Source organism: Anabas testudineus, chromosome 5 (genome assembly GCF_900324465.2).
Source record: "Anabas testudineus chromosome 5, fAnaTes1.2, whole genome shotgun sequence".
Lineage (NCBI taxonomy): Eukaryota > Metazoa > Chordata > Actinopteri > Anabantiformes > Anabantidae > Anabas > Anabas testudineus.
Genome location: NC_046614.1, coordinates 8,297,266 through 8,318,370, shown reverse-complemented (window position 1 = coordinate 8,318,370; position 21,105 = coordinate 8,297,266). Strand labels below are relative to the sequence as shown.

The 21,105-nt window shown below is 44.0% G+C and overlaps 2 protein-coding genes and 2 non-coding genes across 6 annotated transcripts; 3 read left to right on the top strand and 1 right to left on the bottom strand.

Annotated features, from left to right (window-relative positions):
• Window positions 1–902: 902 nt before the first annotated feature.
• On the top strand, window positions 903–6,188 carry nop56 (NOP56 ribonucleoprotein homolog). The gene is made up of 12 exons (XM_026349523.1): window positions 903–1,005; window positions 1,651–1,740; window positions 1,833–1,947; window positions 2,277–2,441; window positions 2,647–2,845; window positions 3,323–3,510; window positions 3,812–3,963; window positions 4,152–4,252; window positions 4,612–4,760; window positions 4,964–5,085; window positions 5,311–5,424; window positions 5,676–6,188. The coding sequence occupies exons 1-12, from the start codon at window positions 904–906 to the stop codon at window positions 5,991–5,993; spliced, it is 1,815 nt and encodes a 604-aa protein (XP_026205308.1). The 5' UTR covers window position 903; the 3' UTR covers window positions 5,994–6,188.
• LOC113155547 lies at window positions 3,574–3,704 on the top strand. Its single transcript, XR_003298155.1, has one exon. It is a non-coding gene; the product is annotated as a small nucleolar RNA SNORA26 (small nucleolar RNA).
• LOC113155554 lies at window positions 5,165–5,232 on the top strand. The gene has a single exon (XR_003298162.1). It is a non-coding gene; the product is annotated as a small nucleolar RNA SNORD57 (small nucleolar RNA).
• An 813-nt stretch (window positions 6,189–7,001) lies between the features above and the next one.
• ubap2a (ubiquitin associated protein 2a) lies at window positions 7,002–20,978 on the bottom strand. Of its 3 annotated transcripts, none has more exons than XM_026348287.1 (27): window positions 20,895–20,978; window positions 18,980–19,117; window positions 18,643–18,720; window positions 18,304–18,414; window positions 15,020–15,182; window positions 14,806–14,886; window positions 14,658–14,721; window positions 14,148–14,248; window positions 13,914–13,972; window positions 13,725–13,795; window positions 13,332–13,512; window positions 12,970–13,240; window positions 12,532–12,836; window positions 12,052–12,272; window positions 11,513–11,801; window positions 11,111–11,150; window positions 10,845–11,016; window positions 10,593–10,644; window positions 9,748–10,060; window positions 9,474–9,565; window positions 9,218–9,268; window positions 9,038–9,131; window positions 8,536–8,952; window positions 8,347–8,451; window positions 8,201–8,268; window positions 7,900–8,091; window positions 7,002–7,788 (listed from the first exon to the last, which is right to left on the bottom strand). In XM_026348287.1, exons 2-27 carry the CDS (start codon window positions 19,073–19,075, stop codon window positions 7,693–7,695), a joined length of 3,783 nt encoding a protein of 1,260 aa, XP_026204072.1. In that variant the 5' UTR covers window positions 19,076–19,117; window positions 20,895–20,978; the 3' UTR covers window positions 7,002–7,692. The 3 variants fall into 3 exon arrangements, with proteins under 3 accessions (XP_026204072.1, XP_026204073.1, XP_026204071.1); XM_026348288.1 differs by lacking the exon at window positions 20,895–20,978 and adding an exon at window positions 20,578–20,879; XM_026348286.1 differs by lacking the exon at window positions 20,895–20,978 and having other exon boundaries at window positions 18,980–20,879.
• Window positions 20,979–21,105: the final 127 nt, after the last annotated feature.

The following is a 21,105-nucleotide window of genomic DNA, read 5'->3' as shown; positions in this document are numbered from 1 at the left end:
TGCACAACACAAAAGAATTCGTTGATGCTTTTTCCTAAATGAGTCATTCCTAGTATTTCATGCCAATTGAGCTCAGTACCACTGAACAAACACGACTCTCTGTTATGTGTAAAATAGAAACTGGGCTATCATTATTTCCAATCGGGGAGGGGGGGGGGGGCACTGGCAAGGAAGCCCATTGAGGCTAGTCACGTAGCAAGTGTTTCACTTACCGTACACTAATTAGCTCTCTTGATGTTGATCTGTGATGTTGAACTTGCACCGAGGGGTTTTTGGGGGACAGCGGCGGTGCACTGTACACTTCTGGGAGGTTTAACTGGGTTTCTAATTGCCATAGAAAAGTGGAGTGATTTGAGTTGCAGCTTTCCCCTTTTCACATTTTCTTTGGAGGGCCTGGATGTGTGAAGTGTAGTGTTTTGACCTGAAAGGGTGAAATGCCTTTTAGGACTGCAGGTTCTCATGGTGAATAGCCTATGAGCTGCATGTACCACTATCATACTGATGCAAGTCAGTGTGTAGTATTAGTTTGAAGAAATTACAGTAACTTTTCCAAAGATATTCAATAAAATAAACTTATACAAACAACTGTGACCCTGGGATGGAAATCGAATACTTGCACTGATGATGCCATTAAATGTCCCTTTGTTGACATGGTCCAGGGTCAATCAGCTGGTTCAAGGGAGTTGACCCTGAGTGCTGCATCCCTTTGGTATGGTAAAAAAAAAAAAAAAAATCACTACATTGTTGGTTTTGATCTTTTCGTGGTACCTGAAACTATATTGAACAGTAGTTCAACTACTTCATTTTATTTAAGCACCAGGACTTTTTCTACTCTGCGTCCAGCAGGTGGATCTCTCTCTGCGAGATCTCGCGGTGTCTGGCTGGTATCGCGGTGTTTGGGTCATGTGGCAGTCTGCTGAAACGTGTGAGCGCCGTCTTTTCTGTCGAGGAGCAGGTTCAGAGCGGACACGCTCTGTGTGCTGCTGCAGAGATTTGCTAATCATGGTAAGACAAGTGATACTGGGTGAAAAGAGATAGTTTGTAGCCGTCGGGGTTTAGAGTATGATGCTCTTTACTAACGCTTTAAGAATAGAAGTAGTTATTTAATGTGATTATTGCTGTTGTCCTGCATTTCAGTAAGAGTTTAGCAGTTAGCCACCCATGTGGCTAACATTAGCAGGAATATAACTTTAAACGTGTTGAACCGTCAATACAGAGAGTAAAGGGAGTTCTTGTAGTAGTCGAAACCATGCAAGTAAAGCTTAGTGACTTTGTGCCACTAGTTGTTGCACTTGAGTTCACCTTTACATTTGTTACGTATGAAAGTTCATAAATTAGCTCGCTAGCTAGCATCAGCTAGCTTCATGGCTCCGTCTGCACAGGCCCAGGTCAACACGTGGGTTCATCACGTCGACAACGTGGCCGTGTTCAAAAGTTGTTGCAATGAAATGGGACACTTTTGAGTAACTAATAATATTGTAGTTTGTTGTAGTTTATAAACGTGTCGTAAGCTATGATGCTATTATAATATGAAAGAGGACCACGTGGAGACTGGGAGCTGTTGTGCTGCTCTTCAGGCACAAAGTGTTTCAGTGTCTCTTCCGGTGACCCTGTCTATAAAGTCTGATTCATTTATTTAACCTCCTTTAGGTGCTGTTGCACGTGTTGTTCGAGCATGCGGCAGGCTACGCGCTGTTCGCCGTCAAAGAGGTGGAGGAGATCGGCATGCTGCTGCCTCAGGTCGGTGTCTTCACATCTCTGCTGGTTTGTACTGTCACAGACGGGGGAAGTGTAACTGAGTGAGTGTTCGTGTGTGTGTGTGTGTGTTTCAGGTCGAGGAGAGCGTCCTGAGCATCGGGAAGTTCAACAGCATGGTTAGCCTGGCTGCTTTCTTCCCCTTCAAGTCGGCCCAGGCCGCCCTGGAGAACATGAATGCCATCTCCGAAGGTGAGTGGGTTTTCTGTTATGAGACAGTTGACGTGTCCTCAGTTGTGATGATGTTTAATAATCTGTCAATCCACTGAGTTACTGTGCTGACAGCTTAATGTTGATACTGAACATCTGAGGATGCATAATGAGGATGGATTTGAATCTGCAAATCAAAAGGTTTGTTATTCCAATACGGCCCATATTCACATGCACCCAGTGACCTGTTTCCAGTATGCTGTACTTTAAAGATTTGCATACAAAAATTCAGTAGGTACAATTGTCAGATGTGTCACAATGCACACCTGTGATCAGTGTGTACAAACGGTTGTCTCTTTCTCGGTTTTCAGGTGTGGTCCATGCTGATCTGAAGTTGTTCCTTGAGACAAACCTGCCTCGCTCTGGGAAGAAAAAAGCTGTGTTGGGGGTTTCAGATGCCAAAATAGGAGCAGCTTTACAAGAGGAATTTAGCATTTCTATCCAGACTGGTGGTGTGGTGGCTGAAATAGGCAGAGGTGAGAAGTTTTAACGTTTGACCATTTCTAAGTCTGAAGCACGATTTCAGAACTTCAGGAAATGTGGCCTGTTGTGATGTGATCTTATAACCCTGAAATCAATGAAGGTTCATACTGAAAATCTGAACAGCCCCTGGTCGCATGCTCCTCTGCTACTGCTCCAGTTCTCTCCAACAAGCCATTTTTGTGTCTTCTGTCCTGCCAGGTGTGCGTTTGCACTTCCATTCCCTGGTGAAAGGTCTCACTGCACAGGCTGCCTCCAAGGCACAGCTGGGTCTCGGCCACAGCTACTCGAGAGCTAAGGTGAAGTTCAACGTCAACAGGGCCGACAACATGATCATCCAGTCTATTGCTCTGTTGGATCAGCTGGACAAAGACATAAACACCTTCTCCATGCGTGTCCGGTACGATTCCTCATCACAACACTAAAACACAATTTGTATCTGCTGGTAGAAGAATGTTTCATGTGCCGTTAAACTAAACCACTGCAGACTGTGGTTTTACTGTGCTCAGCTGTTGACTTTGAGCTTCCTGTGTTGCATGGCAGTGTTCTGGGAGTTTAGGTGACAACTGTAGAAGAAGAAAAAAAAAAAGTTTTGATAATGTAGTTCTTAAACCGGATGTTTGTTTTGATGTATAATTTGTCCAAATCCTCCTAATGCTTACCACAGACAGTGCACCCTAGAGTGCTGGCTGTATAGAAACAGGAGGGACATTAACCTCTCAACACATCTGCTCATCCAGTTGTTGTCTGGTGGGGCAATGCTGTTGGGTGATACATCAATTGCAATTGACTCAGATGTGCAGTCATTCCTTTAGTATGCCCACGTATTTGTGTTCCTAGATTGGGACGTGATTTTAACTATCTGTTCTGGCTTCAGTGAATGGTATGGCTACCACTTCCCAGAGCTGATCAAAATAGTGTCAGAAAACTCTATGTACTGCCGCGTGGCTCAGCTCATCGGAAACAGGAAGGAGTTGAGCGAGGAGAGTCTGGAAAGCCTGGAGGAGGTGGTGATGGACAGTGCCAAAGCTCAAGCCATCCTCGAGGCATCACGCTCCTCCATGGGTTAGCACAACATGTTTTTTGGGTTTTAATATATTATTGTAAGTCTTGAATTGCGTCAGTCAGGTGCCCCTTTTTTGCCCACCCTGGACCAATAATTGTCCTTGGTGCCTAACACAGGGGGGCAGAGTATTTCTCTCATAAACCTGTAGTGATGGTACAAATCCTCACTGCGGATCCTGTCGGGAGAAACAAGCACACATTACATCTGAGATCGACAGTGTCACTTTTTGAAAGTTGTAGCATCACCCCATGTACTAATCAGTCTGTGGGTAATACAGCAATGTCTCCTCCTGTTTTCCAGGTATGGACATCTCTCCCATCGACCTGATCAACATTGAGAGGTTCTCCAATCGTGTAGTGTCTCTGGCCGCCTATCGGCTGGAGCTGCAGGAATACCTGCGGTCAAAGATGAGCCAAGTGGCTCCAAACCTGGCAGCATTGATTGGAGAAGTGGTGAGTAGAAGCTTTACAATACGCATGGGACCGATGATGTCATACCAAAATCTGTCAATCCACTGAACCTGTGTGATGAACCATATCTGGTGCTGATGGTCCCCTAATTGTGTGCATGGCGTACAACAAGATGTAACTGTACTTAAACAGACATCTCCTAGAGAAACTGACGGTACTGTTGTTTTCAGGTGGGAGCTCGTCTGATCTCCCATGCCGGCAGTTTAACCAACCTGGCAAAGTACCCAGCCTCCACAGTCCAGATCCTGGGAGCAGAGAAGGCCCTGTTCAGGTACTGGGGCACCCCCTCCCTGCTGGGGAAACAAGTGGCTGCAGTGATGGCAGGGCTGGGCTGGAGCAGAGCTGGGTGACCGGAGGACGTGTCTCCTCTGGAGTGATCCCACTCGCCCTAATGCACCGCCACAGTCTGAGCAGCCACTCGCAGTGCTGAGGTAGCAAATTGGAATAGCAACTTAAAACCGTTGTCTTAATTCTTAAAGTTTGAGTGGTGGTAAATTGTGAAGACAATGTGATGCTATTAGATTACACTCTTCTAAGGAAAATCCCTTTGTTGAATGATTAAAAATTCAATGCGCATGTTGTTCAAACACTGTTTATCTTGTACGTGAAAGAAGCTGTATTCTCACACAGAGCTCTAAAGACTCGGGGCAACACCCCCAAGTATGGCCTCATCTTTCACTCGACTTTTATTGGACGCGCCGCTGCCAAGAACAAAGGCCGCATCTCCAGATATCTGGCAAACAAGTGCACAATTGCCTCACGTATCGACTGTTTCTCTGGTGAGTGAGAAGATCTGTGGTTCATTTCTTATCTTGAACTTGTTACAATTGCTGTGATGCTTCTATTTTTCGTCAACAGTATTCATCCCTCGGGTTGATGTTGAGAATGCATTTCCTGAGCAATGTCACGTGTCTATTCAGAGACGCGTTAAACCAGCTGTGCTCCTCGGCCGGCACTGATTGTGTCGTTTACTTTCTTACAGAGTTGCCCACAAGTGTGTTTGGTGACAAGTTGCGCGAACAGGTGGAAGAGCGTCTGTCTTTCTACGAGACGGGTGAATTGCCACGAAAAAATGTGGACGTCATGAAGGAGGCTGTGAAAGAGGTGAGCTTGGTTTATCTGTATTTTTTCCATGTGGACAAACTGATCAGCACAAAAAATGTTTTGTGAAACTTGTTTCCTCTGTGAATGATGACAAGTCTTTCCCTGACCTCACTGTGAGGGTAAAAACTGATTTAATGAGCCTGACACAGCAATAGTAACTCCCTAGAACAGCCTGATGGTCTCTATTTCATTTAAATATGTATTTTTTCTTCTTCCTCGTCTTAGGCGACTGATGTTGCCGCAGAGATCAAGCGGAAACTGGAGAAGAAGGAAAAGAAACGCAAGAAGCGTGAAAAGAAGTTGCTGGAAGCTAATGGTGAAGCCAGCGGTGACGCTGAGGTAAACCTTTTCTTTTAGTTTCGGTTCACGCATGTTTTGATTTGAGATTTGACCCACGTATGTGGTCCTGTCTCAGTGTACGACATGCCAGATCAGCATGACTCCGAACCATTGGCTGGTCCTAAACAGTGGACTTGATCACTGAAGCGAGTCAGACACTGAAGTTAATTAAGGTCCAGCTACGAATAACAGATCCTTTAAAGTCAAGATCAGGACTTGATTTAACTGTATTGTCTCTTGCTTCTTTGAAGGTGGAGAATGGAGAAGCTGAGACCACCGTAGTCAAGAAGAAAAAGAAGAAACAAGCGGCTGAGGAGATGGAGGTCCAAGAAGAGGAGGCCCCTGCTGCGGAGAACGGAGCAGAAGAAACGTCAAAGAAGAAAAAGAAACGAAAGTCTGATGTTGAGGAAGCAGCTGCAGCAGAGAATCAAGTTGAAGAAACAGATACTCCGGCCAAAAAGAAAAAGAAACAAAAGACTGAAACTGTGGAGACAGAGGCAGCAGAAGAGGCAGAAACGCCTGTGACGGAGAAGAAAAAGAAAAAAAAGAAGAGAGAAAACGCAGACTAGAGAAAGAGACTTTATTTTTGTGTACAGTTTTTTATTTTACTCTTTAACTGAAGCTAGTTTATTTCTATCTCACGTTTGTGTATGCAGCTTTATGTTGTACTGTCCTGCAACATCAAAGCACAAAGGAATGCTTAACTGTGCCTTGAGGTTAATTCATTCTACTTGTACTCCTGTAAATAAATTCTATCAATGAAAGTGGTTTGTCAGGTAAATCTGTTACTGACTGTACGATGCTGCCTCCTGGTGAGGCTGTGTTCTTACTATAGCAGCTCTACTTCTGAATGCACTGGGGTTTAGAGAACACAGGATGTTGGACCACATTTTTTTAAAGGGGAGGAAAGCTGACAGTGCTGTGCTCGCAAGATATTTGCTACAAACCACAGCGCTGTAACTGCTGTTTGGGTTCAACAGGTTTATGTGCTTAAGGTACTAGTGTCTCAAATTAAAACATCAAAGGTTGAGTTGAGCAATGATTGTTCTGCCTTACTATCGTCAGTTATATATTCTATTTACTCATTTGGCAGACGCTCTTATCCAAAGCAACTTACAAGTGAGGTGCAGGGTAAGTGTAAGGACCCCTGCTGGAGGTTGGTAGGGCAGTCAGGATTTGAACCCTAGTCTCTCTTGCTCTTCAAGTTGGTTTTCATTGCTTTGTTTTTTTGGTTTAGTGAGAAATGGTATCTTCATTTCATTTTCTAAACTAAATGTATCCCCTTCAGATCAGAAGGGGACACATTTAGTCAGTTATTTCTGAACAATTTCTCTCTAGCATCACACTAAAACCACCTACACAGGTTTCAATTGCTACTTGTGCCTCAACGTTCACAACTCGAGTTCATTGCCCTTAAGAATTGGTACATTGTGTATTTAGGTAAAAACCTGAAGGTGCTGACGGTCATCCTGCCTTAAAGTAGCAAAATTACATCCACCCATCATTATGGATGAGTTTCATATGCATGTGAAGGAAACAACAATGAGGTGTGGAAATTGATGCACATCTAAACAAACTGGTTATAATTTTTTAATTTGGACAACAAGGATTAAACCAATGTTAAAATGACATCAAATCCAAGGCCTGGCTGGTCAAACCAACCAACTAGTAAGAGAGGAATGAGAGACAGATGGGGGAAGAAAAGAAAGAAAAATCCAACTTAAGTCACCCTCAATATAAGGAGATTCACAGATGTGGGAGACCCAAAGTTACAAAAACATTTCTTCTAAAATAAAAAAAGGCCTTTGCCATGAAAATGATGTGTAGAATCTATATACATCATTCTCAGTTCATGTATGCATACAAAAAAATCCACATCACAAGATGCTTGTGTTCAAGTATATTCACCAACTTCATCTCCATGATTTAGAATTCTTATCTTTCCACAGTTTTTTTGAAATAAAAAGTCCTTCAAAATAAAAAAACTAAATGCAGAAAACCACATTTTATGTCCTACCAATACATATATACTGTATAAATACATACATAAATATATTTTACATACAACAGCCATAAATTTGAAAAGGGGATATACAGAGTAAAGGGGAGGGAGGTGGTAGTGTGTGTTTTAGCTTGTGTTGTAAAATGGTTTGTCCCTCTATGATCTTGTCAGTCAAATATGCAGGTGTGGTGCTGTGTGTTTGTGTCTGTCCATGCGCGCACACACATACACACACCCACACGCACACAATCGTAGATGTAGCCACTTCAGTTGGCCCAATAAGGGGAGCTGCCATAGCTCGACTTGTTGACTTGGCTCTTCTGCTGCAGGCTGCTAGACTGGCCACGCTGGCTAGGACCACCCTGAACGTGGAAAGTGAAAACACTTTAATGGCGCGACGCCTTCAACTACTGATACTGTAGGTACGTCAATACCTGTGTGACTCTGAGAAATCTCTCAAAATAAACAGTTACCTGTCCATCCTGAGCTAGATGATGGTGCAGCAGCTGCGAGTGTGGTTGCTGGTGAGGCAGGATGTGGAGGAATGGGGCCGGTGCATAGCCTCCAGGTGCTGCTCCAGGGTTCAGAGGCCCTGGACCCCCCAGCGCTGATGGCAGGCTAAAGGGAGGAGGGGTCCCCGTATGGAAACCTTGCTTATCAAAAGACTGCACACAGAGGACAAAAAACAAACTGATTATTAATAGAAAAATGAACCATACAGCAAGAGTTTGGCATAGGAGAGGTCGGAGTTTAATAAAGAGCTTCAACACTTACCTGGGTCTTGTTGTAAACACTTCCACTGATGTCTGGTACACCCGAGTTACTGGACGTCACCGATACACCTGGCAGAAGGACGATTTTAATTGCACTACTTCCAAAAACCAGATTATACTATTAGAAACACAGTGCTCTTTCCTTACCTTTCCCAGGCCCAGTAGCAGCAGATTTGGCTTGTGCCTGTGAGGAGGAGTTGTAGCCTTTACTGTAGTCCACTCCTGCTGGGCCCGCCGTCAGCTCCTCATACCCTGGAAAATAAAACATCAATGATTACACAAGCTCCGTTTGACTTTTTTTTAATAAACTGAAAATTTGTGAGTGTGGGCACTAACCTGAGCTGAAGGTGTGCTGGCCATAACCGCTGGGCTGCTGCTGTGTCTGCTGCTGGAAGGGGCTAGCCGTGGGGTTTCCTAGGCCGAGGCCCATACTGTGCTGCTTGGCTGAGGCTGGTCCTGGGCCCCCTGGAGGAACAAACATGGTGGGGCCATACTGGAAGGCAGCAGCATTGGGCACGGCGCCGGGCACTCCGGGATAGTAAGGCAGGCCCGTGTAGCTGTAACCTGGAGGCAGAAAGGCCTGCTGACTGTTGTGGTGCTGCGGCTGGCCCTGGGGCTGGGGCTGAGCCTGAGGAGGCTGAGGCTGGGCCTGGTTCTGTCCTTGGCTCTGGCCCTGGGGAGGCTGTGGTGCTGCCAGGCTTGTGGGAGGTGCTGGGGAGGTGGAGTCGTTCCTGCCAAACTTCGTGACTTCACCTGTCCAACAGGGTAGACCCATGTGAGAACAAACACTAGGTCTTAGGATTTAAGATAAGGTCAACCAAGAGCGCAGGGGTTTTACCTGAGTAAGGATTGTTGGCTAGGTTTCCGTCTCTGCCAGAGAGAGTCGCTGTGGGGCCAGGGAATGTGATTCCATAGTAATCCTGCAAAGAGGGCTAAAGGAAGAGGAGACAATAAGGAGAAAAGCCACACAGCAAATAACCTGAGTAACAACGATCCTGACTAGAATACTGTGTCTCACCATTGGCAGTCTGGACTGGAGCATATGAAGATCCTCATAGCCATAGATCTGCTATGAAACACAAACAAACGGCACTGTCAGTGACACAGACTACAAAAGAGATCAAAAAACAAAAGTATACACAGCCCTTTTTCAGTTCTTCACGTCTTTGTAAAAATGCTCATCAGTGCTTCGGATCACTGACAAAATGAGTTCAGATTAAGGGTCAAATAGTCGACTGTTGAACACTACGTCTAGATCCTGAAGAGCCACTTACTGGGTATGCTGGCAGCAGCCCCCCTGGGCCCATGATATACTGGTTGGGCAGTAGAGGAGGCACTCCCTGCGATAGATTAGGTGGAGCTTTACCTGTTAACACAACAAACACAACCACCGTTGTTATGTACCTGATACTGATGTGAGTAAATAGCTCAGGCAGGTCAGGTGTTGGCGATTTACCATCCCTCCTGAATTTTAGTATTTGAACTGCATCATTAAAACTGACAACAACCCTTCATGCGCTAACATTCCTAGTGTTGAGGCATGTGTACCAGTGGAGGAGGAGAGCAACGGTGTGGCCCTTGGTGCAGAGAGGTTGGACGTGGCAGTAGCTCCATTGGAGCCAAGTCCCAGCGCTGCGCTGGTGGCAGAGCTGGCAGCAGAGTGAAGTCCACTTGTGCCAGTGATACCGCCGACTGTGCTGCTCATGTTACTGCCCATGTTGGGCATGTTGGCCAGGTGGCCGATGCTGCTGCTACTGTTGCTGCTGTTGTGGGTCGGGTGCAGTGCTGTGGGCTGCGATGACGTGTAGGTGCCAGAGGAGGGCGCAAGAGAGCTCACACTGCTGCTGTCAACACTAGTGTACTGAGAACAGAGAAAGGACAGAGTTAACATTTAATGAGTCCAACCATATTTTTTAGTTGTAATCTGGCAGTACAAGCACGCTCTGCGGATCTGGGATCTTCAACATGTAAGACACCCAGCTAACATGGGTCCATTCCTTCATATTTTACCAGCATCAGTAATGTTTAAACTCACTGTGTGTGAGCTTTGAGAGATTAGAGTAAATCTCATAAACATTAACATTAAACACAACATTAGGCTTGGCTAAGTAGATATACTGAAAATAGTTATTTCCTTTCCCTGTATGAACATGGTAATATACACTTACTAGCCACTTTATTAAATTTCACCTGGTTTTGTTGGTACAGTTGTACTAGAGTGCATTGTAAAAGTAGAAATCATAGCAATGATGGTGTATTGGATTGCATTGGACTGTAAAGGTATACCTAATAAAATATCCAGTCAGTGTATAATTGAGTGCTGTTGATGCTGAAACTGTGCACACAGTTTGAGCATTACATACACAGTGAAAAGCTGCTTGCATTTCACTTACAGTGAGAGAGCTGGAGCCCAGAGCTGAAACTGAGGAATGACTGCTGACATGGCTGTAGAGTGAATGGAGAGAGCAAAGAGGGACAATCACCTAGTAGTAATCACAACATTTTAGCTGTTTATAGTTTTCATTTTACATTTTATTCATACATTTCTTTCTCTTAATTAGTACATTAGATATCAGGGATTTATTTTGGTTAATAGTTTAACATTCAGAATATCAGCAGGTGACAGTCTGCATTCTACTACCTACCTGCTGAGTGAGTTGAGCTGGCTGGCTGAGGGCAGGTCCTGTGCCAGGCTGGAGAGTGTGGTGGAGCTGTGTGCAGGCAGTGCTGAAGATAAGTGGGAGGGGGGTGCTGGGGCACCATTGGTGCTGATGTTCAGAGGAGACTCTGGTTTCGGTGTAGAGGACGCCGACGAAGCTGAGAAGAAGGGGAAAATGTCTGATAATTAACTCAAAATGGTCTATAATAAGGAAGATGGATGTAATAAGTAAATCAGTAGCAGGTATCTTACTGTCCAGAGCGGCAGAGCTTCTGACACCATTCAGACCATTCTGGTGATAAGTAAACAAAAAAACTAAGCATTTGCATACATTACAGATCATAACCACTATCTATGAACACGTGTTATGAGCAAGACGGGTCAATTCAAGCCTATAGGATAACCACTATGTTTGAGAATTTCTGTCCTAATCTGACAACCAGACTTCCCAAATATGGCAAGCTGTCTTTGAGGGGAATTAACTTTTCCCAACATGGAGCTGACTAAAGGGAGGCGTTTTATACAAAACCCAATCACCTGGATTTCTGTGTCAAGTTTTTTTATACAACACAATAACAAAAAAGCTGAAACAGTGAGTTTGAGTCACCTACAAAGGACAGGACCCCTACCTGGCTTTTGGTTATTTATACTCACCATGACTGGCCCTGTTGCCTCTTTGCTCTGGGAAAAGGCTAGCCGTGTGTGAGAGGGCATGGTCCCATCATAACTTCCCCCCACTGTGGAGAAAGGGGAGGAGGAGGGTACAGAGCAAGAGGTGGTCGTGGAAGTGGTCGAAGAAGAGGCGGGGGGATTGGTGGAGCTGGCAGTCCCTAATGAAGAGGAGGTGAGGCTGGGCAATGCCACCGAGGAGGAGTGATATACTGGCTCTGATGAGGAAAGAGGCAGGGGCAGGGTGACAGCGAGAGGGCTGCCCAGCGATTCACTGAAAAGTAAGAGCAAAGAGAGGGGAATAAGATGAGTTCAGTCCAAATGAGTAACTGTTGAGTAAATGTTTAATACAGTGAAAAAGAATGATTTAGTATACAGGTACATCCTTTACAAACGTGCAGCAGAGGGGTTATATGATGGTCTGTAGTGATTCAGAATTAAGCTCTTCAAATGTACAAACGTCTTAATTATGTGTAATAACATTTAGTAAAGAGATGTAACAAGTCGGTCTGCAGTGACAGTACCTGAGCGGTTTGGAATAGAGGCTTGTCTGGCTCTGTGTCCCTGGTCCTGGTGCAGGTGGTGCTGGGGCTGGCGTTGACTCCCTGGACACTGTACTCACACAATTGTCCACAACTCCAAACTCTGGCAGTGCAGACTCTGAACCAAAGTCTAGAGCTCCAAACTGGAGATTTAGACCAGGGACGTCAGCCGAGCCTGGCATTTCCACTGCTGTAGAGGGGATCTGGAAGGAAGGAGAGATCAGACAGGCACCATGATGTTGAGCTCTCTCAAAAGTATTGTTTTGATGTTAAAAAAATAAATAACATAAAAATTTGTCCCAATTCCCCAAAGCCAACTTCCACAACAGCTGTAATGCATGCATTTTACACTGCAAAGAAAGATGCAGAATCTCAGTAATGCTGATTTTAACAATCAAAAGTCACAAGCCGCTGTACATGCTTTAAATGAAGTGCCACTCTGCACGTTCATCCATTCCTTACCTTAGATGTGGGAGGTATCCTTCGTTTCTGGCCTTTGAGCTGTGCCCGCTGCTGCTGCGGTGTACTGCTGCCCTGAGGGTCCAGCCCTGCACTGTGGACAGGAGGTTTAGCACCAGCAGCACTCATCACTGGGCCTGTCTGTGTGGGCGCGCTGGTGTGCTGGGGAGCAGGTGAGGCTGAAGCAGGGGGCGCTTGCTGTTGTGATAGAGGACTTTGCTGACGTGCCAGAGGTAAGGAGGGGCCGGTGTGCCTCTGAACCAGCTGGCTCAGCACGAGAGAAGGCTCTGGCTGCAGGCCAAATTCACCTGCAGAGACAAACACATAAGGAAACAGGCGCACACAGGGTTTATAACAGGCGACACCTATTAAAGACACAACGGAAACACACTGTTTGGTAAGCAAAAAAGTGAGTGTAAACATTCTCATTTGAAGACTTACGACTGAACTGTGAGGACAGTGAGGTGGTGTTGGACTCGGGACCCTTCATGTCCCAGCTAGAGGAGGAGAGAGGAGGTACAGGTGCTCCCAGGCCAGGCAGTCGGCCAGCAGTGGTGTTGTTTCCTTGGGTGCTGGCAGGTGGAGCAGCCTGGGATGAGGGAAGCTGACCCAAGCCAGGACCCTTCAACTGCTCCAGTATTTGAGCTCCAGCACTGGGCTGAGGCCTTTTGGCTTGGCCCAAGTCCCCAAAACCAGTTCCTACAAATGATGACTGGCACAAACAGGGAGAGTAATCATCAAACTTTGTTTCTATGTATGAATCTATTCATGTGACACATAAAGGACTACGTAACAGTTTTTACCAATGCAGCATGTGCATAGCTTGTGCTGCCAGTGGCATTACGGGTTGGGGGCAGCTGCTGTTGATGCTGTGGTGGCTGATGGTGGTGGGAATTGGTGAAAACCAGACTCTGGGAGGAAGATGAGGAAGGTGGTTCTCTTCCTCCAACCACAGGCTTCTGCAGCAGGGAGGCGAGGTCCAGACTATCACAAGAACAATCAGCAAAGACAATTAGAAATGCTCGCAGTATACCAAGACAAAATGTGCTGATGTCGAAGTCGTATGTGAAAACACACATTTGCAAAACAAACATTTTCCTGCATAAAATTGCTGGTGATTTTTGTGAAATTAAATGATGCTGTAACAGAACAGAGCACGTGTACAGTTTTACATTATAAATGAGGCAGCTGCATACCTTTGCCCAGGTGTAATGTGGTTCTCAGGAGCAGGTGCACATGAGGAGGTGAACACTTTGGTCTCTGAGAGCTGCAGGAACATGCAAAGATACAAGAGGTAGAACTGGTTTCAATACACACCGAAGCATTTTGTTGTGACTAACAAGCTTCTCCTGTGGCTTGTGCTACCCTTGTGTGTGTCAACTCACACTAACATCCTCACTCCAGTCCTCAGCTGCCCAGTCTTCCAAGGTGTTCCTCCAGGCAACTAGAGAACAGCCAATGTGCCACAAGGTCAAATACATTGAAAGAGGTAAGTAAACAAAATGCAGTATGTCTGGAGCTTACATCAATTTGCATAAATCATCACTCTCACAGTTCTGTGCAGCGAGCACACACACCTGCCTATGAACGCTCAAGGCCACATGTCTACTGGAGCCTACCTGTCCCATCTGTGCTGTTGTTGTTGGCCACCGTGTCCCACACCTCAGTCTGCGTTGTCCCTGAACCAGCCTCTGAAGTATAGTCTGCAGGATTGAATGTCCTGATGAAGATTCAAAGACAGGAACACTGAGTTATGCTCACATAAACAAAAAGGAGAGGAATTTGAAATCACATTTTGTCAATGATTTTCCTAAAGATAGTTTGGGTTAAATGTAGGATGACTGTTTGCTTTTTGGCCCTTTGGATTTCTGGTGTTTGTGTAGAGAAATCAATAATCTTATAAATAGTAATTGTGACTAAAGACTCCAAACTATTCAGTTGCAAGCATAAAGCTACAGGGTGAATACAACAAAGTCAGTTTCAAATGCATCAATTTCACTGAGAAACTGAAACTATTTTTTCTTTCCCCTCCATGATAATCACTATGGTAGTATTTAATTTACACCTAAAATTATGTGAAAACCACTGTGAACATGAGCGCTTGTGTGTCTGTTTTGCTGCCATCATACCCCATGCCCTGGGCTGAGAACCGGTTCCCTGCTGGTGCTCTGCCTCTGCCTCGACCTCCAGATCCTGCGTAACATTCACAGAAAGGTCAAAAACATTTTCTCCAAGTTCCTGCTATACTGACAAAGTTTTAATGTTCTTTATGCTAACCTCTGCCGCCTTTAACCCTCCGACCTCGATCTGAACCTTTGTCCACTGGTGTCACCTCAACGCCATTCTCCTCCAGACGTGCTGCTTGTGTAAAAACACACATGCATACAAATGTGAAACTATCAGTTACAGCACTCGATATTTACACAAGAGAGAAGAGACAGACCCTGAGCTAGATGTGAAGTAATGTGAAGGATATGACTTGACACCATACCCTGTCGGCTGCGACTGGCCCCCTTGCCCTTGCGGTTGGCAGCTGGACGGCCCTTGCTGGCTTCTCTCTCTCCTTTCTTCTCCCTGTTCTCCTTGTTCTCCTTACTTTCTGATGGACCCTCCTTCACCAGCGGTTTCTTCTTCCCTACCGTCTCCCATGAGGTCTGAACACAAAACAGGAACGACAGAATACAGACAGGGTTAAATCAATTAACAAAACAGTTTCCAGGTTATTGAAATAAAAGCACAAACTAAATTGTTTATTTCTCACTGCACATACCAGCAGAAGCAATGCAGGCAGTGCAGCTTAAATTTTCATACTGCCTCTTTTTTAGTGACATTTCAGTTATAGTACCCTCTGGCATGCTGCTGCTGTTCCAGACACTATAGCCAAAACTACTAACGACTATTTTGCTAACTTATATACTAAAATGTGTGATTTGCTGCTAAATTTTGTGAAAACCAGTTTTGTTTGTTACTTAAAGATATTAATTGAAATAAATGCATTTTGTGATTAAATTGGAGATTAAAGGCATAAATGTCTATAAAACACTAACTATAGTCACTTCAAATATTGGATTAATTACCTATTTTTATGACATAACAACATACTCTGTAACCATTCCTCTTGTCCATGACAGTTTAAATCTTGAAGAGTAAAGTACAAGCAGATGTAATCAGAGGGTTGCAGTATATACCATAATAACAGACATGTAAACGGAAAAAAACAACTATTTGCTATTTCTGTAGTTCCACGAAACCAAAACAACAACATGAGTGGTTGGCCGGCTGCCCTGCCTTACAGCTTCTCCTCCTCACCATCTGTGCCCACTGGTATTCTTCAGAAATGTTAAGACACTCACAGCACACAGACAGAGCACCACCCAAGTGTTTAACAGACATTTGGTAGCCTGTTTGACTTTGCTGCCTGAGCAGATGAGGGGAAACAAAGTGTACACTGTGCATTCATGCCAATATTGCCTGATGCTAGAAAAAAGCTAACTGCTAAACCGTAAGTATGGCAAAGGGCAGCTCAAAACATTTACTGAATTTTATCAACTGTGGGGTTTCTTTCCAGCAGCAACTCTTAAATGTGAAAAGATGCACTTTTTATATTAACTAAGAATAACATGTGCAAAAACATGTTTGACCAACTGTCTACATAGGATGTGTTCCAGCCACATTTTTCATCTGTCTTACATACATAAGACAGATCAGCTCTAAGCTTTGCTTTAACAGAAGCAGCTGTCTTCACAAGCCACACAATGGTTCATATTTCACTTTACATTCTATTTAAAAGCAACCACAGTGTCTGTATGAGGCACTGGCAGAAAAGATAGATACCATGCAGTATTCCACCTGGGCACATCCTTTACAAGGACTGATGGTGCTTTCATTACACAGCCACTGTAGTACAACAGTTAAAAAAAATATGTAAGGTAGCAGGTTTGGATAAATTGATGCTCTGTTTCCATAAATGTAATAAACTGTTTTGAGTGTATGGGAAACAAAATATTAACTGTCTAGATGGTGATTCTGGCCTCTCTACTAAATCCTAAACATGTGTGCAGTTGTGCACTGTCCACCAGTAAACTGATCAAAGGCCCTATGCATCTGCTCAGGAGATTTTAATTATACTGGCTAATTACACTACTGAGTAAAGTAATGTAATGCGACTTTTGTGAAGTCACCAGATTTCATGTACAAAGATTAATCAAGGTGTTAGCATTCCAGTCTTAACAGGATAATCCACACTCAAAGTCAGCGGGAGGTAAGGAAAACAGTTCCACCAAGAAGTCTAATCAAGAGAAAGCACCAGTGTGGATAGACTGTGTGTATGTGATCCTTGAATTTTGTGGTTTTCTGGTTTTATGACATTAATTTGTCATAAAACGCTATCTCAGCTTCATCTAAGTCAAGAGTATTAGAAAATATGATGCGCCTAAAATAACAACACAAACACATTTTTGACAACCATTAAACCTCAAAATGCTCATGGAAAAAGTATGTCAACCCTTGAAATAATGACTTCAAAAAAGCTAACTGGGGTCAGGTGCTAGCAAATCTGGAGTATTGTTAAGAATTTTTTTATATTTGTATGAGTGGATTACAGCTTCTTTAACAAACAAAAACAACTCAAATCTTTTGAGTTTGCTCTGCACAAGAAGAATGTGTTTATGTGAGACATGCCTCACCAAAAGGAGCTTTCAGAGGATCTATGGTGAAGAATTGATAATTTGCATAAAGCTGAAAAAGGTTAAGTGATTTCAAAGACTGTAGAAATTCACCAGCCTACAGTTTGGCAAACAATCGACAAATGGAGACACTTTGGAACTGTGGCTACTCTACCAAGAAGTTGGTGACCAGTCAAAATGACCCCAAGAACACAACAAGAATTCATTAATGAGGTAAAGAAACAACCCCAAGTGACGGCCAAAGATTTAAAAGGCATTATTAGAACTGGCTAACATCCATGTTCATGGGTCTACAGTAAGTAAAACATTGAACTAGCAGGGTGGCAGGACAGCACAAAGAAAGCTGCTACTTACTTAAATGTTTTGTGGACTGATGAAACTAAGATTAAACACACATTACTACATCTGGCATAAAAAGGTCACTGCATATCGCTATTATAACATCATCCCAATCGAAAAGTATGGTGGAAGAAACATTATGATTTGTGCCTGCTTTGCCGCATCAGAGCCTGGCCAGCTTGCAGTGATTGAGAGAAAGATAAATTCCCAAGTGTATCAAAAGGTTCTTCAGGATAATGTGAGAATGTCTGTACACAAGTCAGAGCCCAGACCTATCTGGGCTCTGACTTGTGTTTTTCTGAAGCCATTCTGTTGATTGTTTTGGGTCATTGTCCTGTTGCATCACCCAACCTCTACAGAGATTCAGCTGATGTACAGACATTCTCACATTATCCTGAAGAACCTTTTGATATCAACCCAGTAGATATGCTGTGGAAAGACTTGAAGAGAGCCACACACGAGACGTCCAAAGAATATGACAGAGCTAAAGCTGTTCTGCAGTAAGAATGGACTAAAATTCCTCCTGAACAACTTGCAGGTCTGATCCACAGCTACAGAAGGTGACAGGTTGAGGTTGTTGCTGCCGGTGGTGGAGGTACAACCAGTAATTAAATAGTTAATCCGCAAAAGGCTATATTTTTTGATAGGCCACCTGGTTTGATTGTAAAGTTTAGTAACTTGCAAAGTAGTCTTAAATATCAACATGCAAAAGAACTGATATTTATGCCCTATCGGCCAACGCTATATTTACCATGTCTGAGGTGCTCTCCAGGAGGAAGTTAATGGCTCTGCTAACATCCTCGTTGCAGTCGTGGAGTGCTACCATGCACTCATCCTGATTCTTCCCAGTCACCTCTATCAGCTGCAAAAAAGAACCAACACTCATTAGAAATGTCAAATAGTCACCAAAGGTGTGCCACTGACAAATGCACCAGATATGCGCAGCATGAGAGTACAAGTCATGGCATTACATCAAATATGTCAAATATGCTCTTTTCATTTTCAGTTGTGGGGGAACTTGACACCTCACAGTGACTCAGTCTAACAGCCAGACAATGAGCCTTATATTGCTTTACAAAGTGTTCCGCACCTGGTTAACTTTATCCTCAAAGTCAGCATCATTCTTGTCATAGATCATCTGGGCAAGCCGGATCTGCTCAGCAGTAGCCTACAACAAAGATATAATGACACAACTGGGTATGAATGAGTTTATTAGCTAGAATTTCATAATCTAAAATCACTGACATTGAAGAAATTTTCCCTCTGTTCTTATAATTTGCATGTGGCTGCAAACAAAACACTTGCACTGTGGTATTGTTGGGAAGGGTATTTAGGCACCCACAGGTGTTTTCAGATAACATTTCTGTAGCTAGGAAGAACGTGTTTTCACAATGGTTTTTGGTGTTCATGAGGTGAAGCCAGCTCACCTGTATCTGTTTCTGTGGTTGTGATGTGTGAGTGACAGCAGGCAGCGGTTTTTCCCGAGGGCCCCGGGCCTTATCGCCGCCCAGCGAGCTCATCATATACAGTATATACAAAACTCTGTATGTACAAAATAGAAAAATCTGCAAAGGAAAACAGGAAAAACAGAAAGATGAGTGAAATCTGCCAACAGCTCTTAAATCCACAGATTATATATGATTTTAGAAAGTTTCACCTGTGCAAGTACATAAAAAGTAAGTTTGCATTTAATACTCGAGGTATGTGTCATGAGCATAGCTAAGCCTTATTGCACAATCATGAATACTGCCCTTATGGAGGCTGTAAGACACCCAGTTGGCCTGGTGATGCAACAGCTTTGATGAAAATCTAGGTCAAGGAAGGAGATAGACCCAGTGTCCTTTCACAAACAGCATTACACTATAGGAAGGAGTACAAATACTAAAGGCACTCACCCGACACCACTCGTGTTGCTCAACAACTTAAAGCAGGATTATACTGTATATTCAAACATTTTCAAAATACTAAGACACCGCAGCAAAATACTGAACTATTCTGTGCATCTGAAAGGTGACACCTGTAAAACGTGTTCCTTGGTGCTAATTGGACTTGATGAGGCACTAATAATTTCCTGAGGCAAATATTAAACAAACAAGAACTATATCTGTATGTATACATATATAAAACACTTTGTAATGCTAATGATCCTGTATCTGAATGCGTATTGCGAAATGCTGGTGTCCATTGCCAGCATAATAACTACCAAAATCCCCACTGACCCATTTGTTGTAAGTAAGAGAACAATAGCAATCCAGCTCAGAGCCCGAGTGACGGTGGCAACTGCACTGCTGCCATTGGCTGCTGGACGGAACAAAGCTAAAGGACGAAGAGATTTCAAATGTAATTTCACTGATATATATTGAAAGCTCTCATAATAGCTGACAAATGTACCACAGCAGTTGCACTTTGTGTTTATCAAACCAAATATTGACATATTATTATGAGTCTGAACGTCCACGGTCCACGGTTGGACACAAACAATAACAAAAACAATCATTCAGTAACTCTGTACGGCTCAGTTGTTCCTCGCATTGATTTGGGGAGACGGACATGTCAAATTATTCGTGTTTACGTAACTTGCATTTACAAGTATGTGGTTACAGTGAACTGACAACTGTTTATTTTAGTTTGTAGAGATGTGAAGCAAACGGAGCGTTGTTTTGAAGCAAAGCTAGCGTTAGCCTGGAGCTATATGTTCCTTATTATCTTCACGGTGCATACGGATCAACTCGCTCACTCTTGACGTGAACTTATACATATATATATATCTTACAAAAACAAAAAAACGGATTTCCGCAGCGTCGTTTTCGATTCGGCAATGACCGACTTATCGTTAGTACTATGGTTGCTACGGTCCCCTTTGTCCTCGCTAGCATGTAGTTAGCTACCAACATGCTAACGCTGACAAACGATGTAACGCTAGTTAGCTAGTGGGCATGAAGCTAGCTAACACTGCTACTGAGTTGAAAATCTCTTTGGGTTGTCCAAGTGTTGCGCGTATAAACAGAGCCAGACAGTTATGTACCTTTAGAGGCAGTTACATCAGCCGGCTCCCTGACATCTAAACAGCCGGCTAACCAGCTAACAACAAAGCGGTGTCAGGTCTCCAGAAAAAGGCCTCGTAGCGCAGCACAATCCCGTCCCGACATTGCTCGCCGGGAAATAAGACAACAGAAAAAAAAAAATTGCGAAAGACACCCCGCACAACCTCGTGTAAGCACAACTGCGAAGGCGGCGCCCAACTATTTAACGCGAAAACGCTCTTATGTGTCGGGTTTTGAACGCGGTGGGAAACAGAAAGTGAACTTGAAAAAGCTGAGAAAATTGTGTGTTTTTTATTACCTGCTAACGCGCTTCAGTCGGCCAACAGCAGACGGGGTGGTCACGTGACGTGCGCTGCCGCGGTCGCTCCTCTCTCCGGCTCTGAAACTTCTCAACATTCAGCCTCGCTGAAAACACTTCGCAGCCAGGACTCGGCTCGTAGAGCTCCATCTAAACGCCACTTTCTATCATCTGCTGTGCTTATTGGAGGTGCAAACAGCTGCAGGATGCC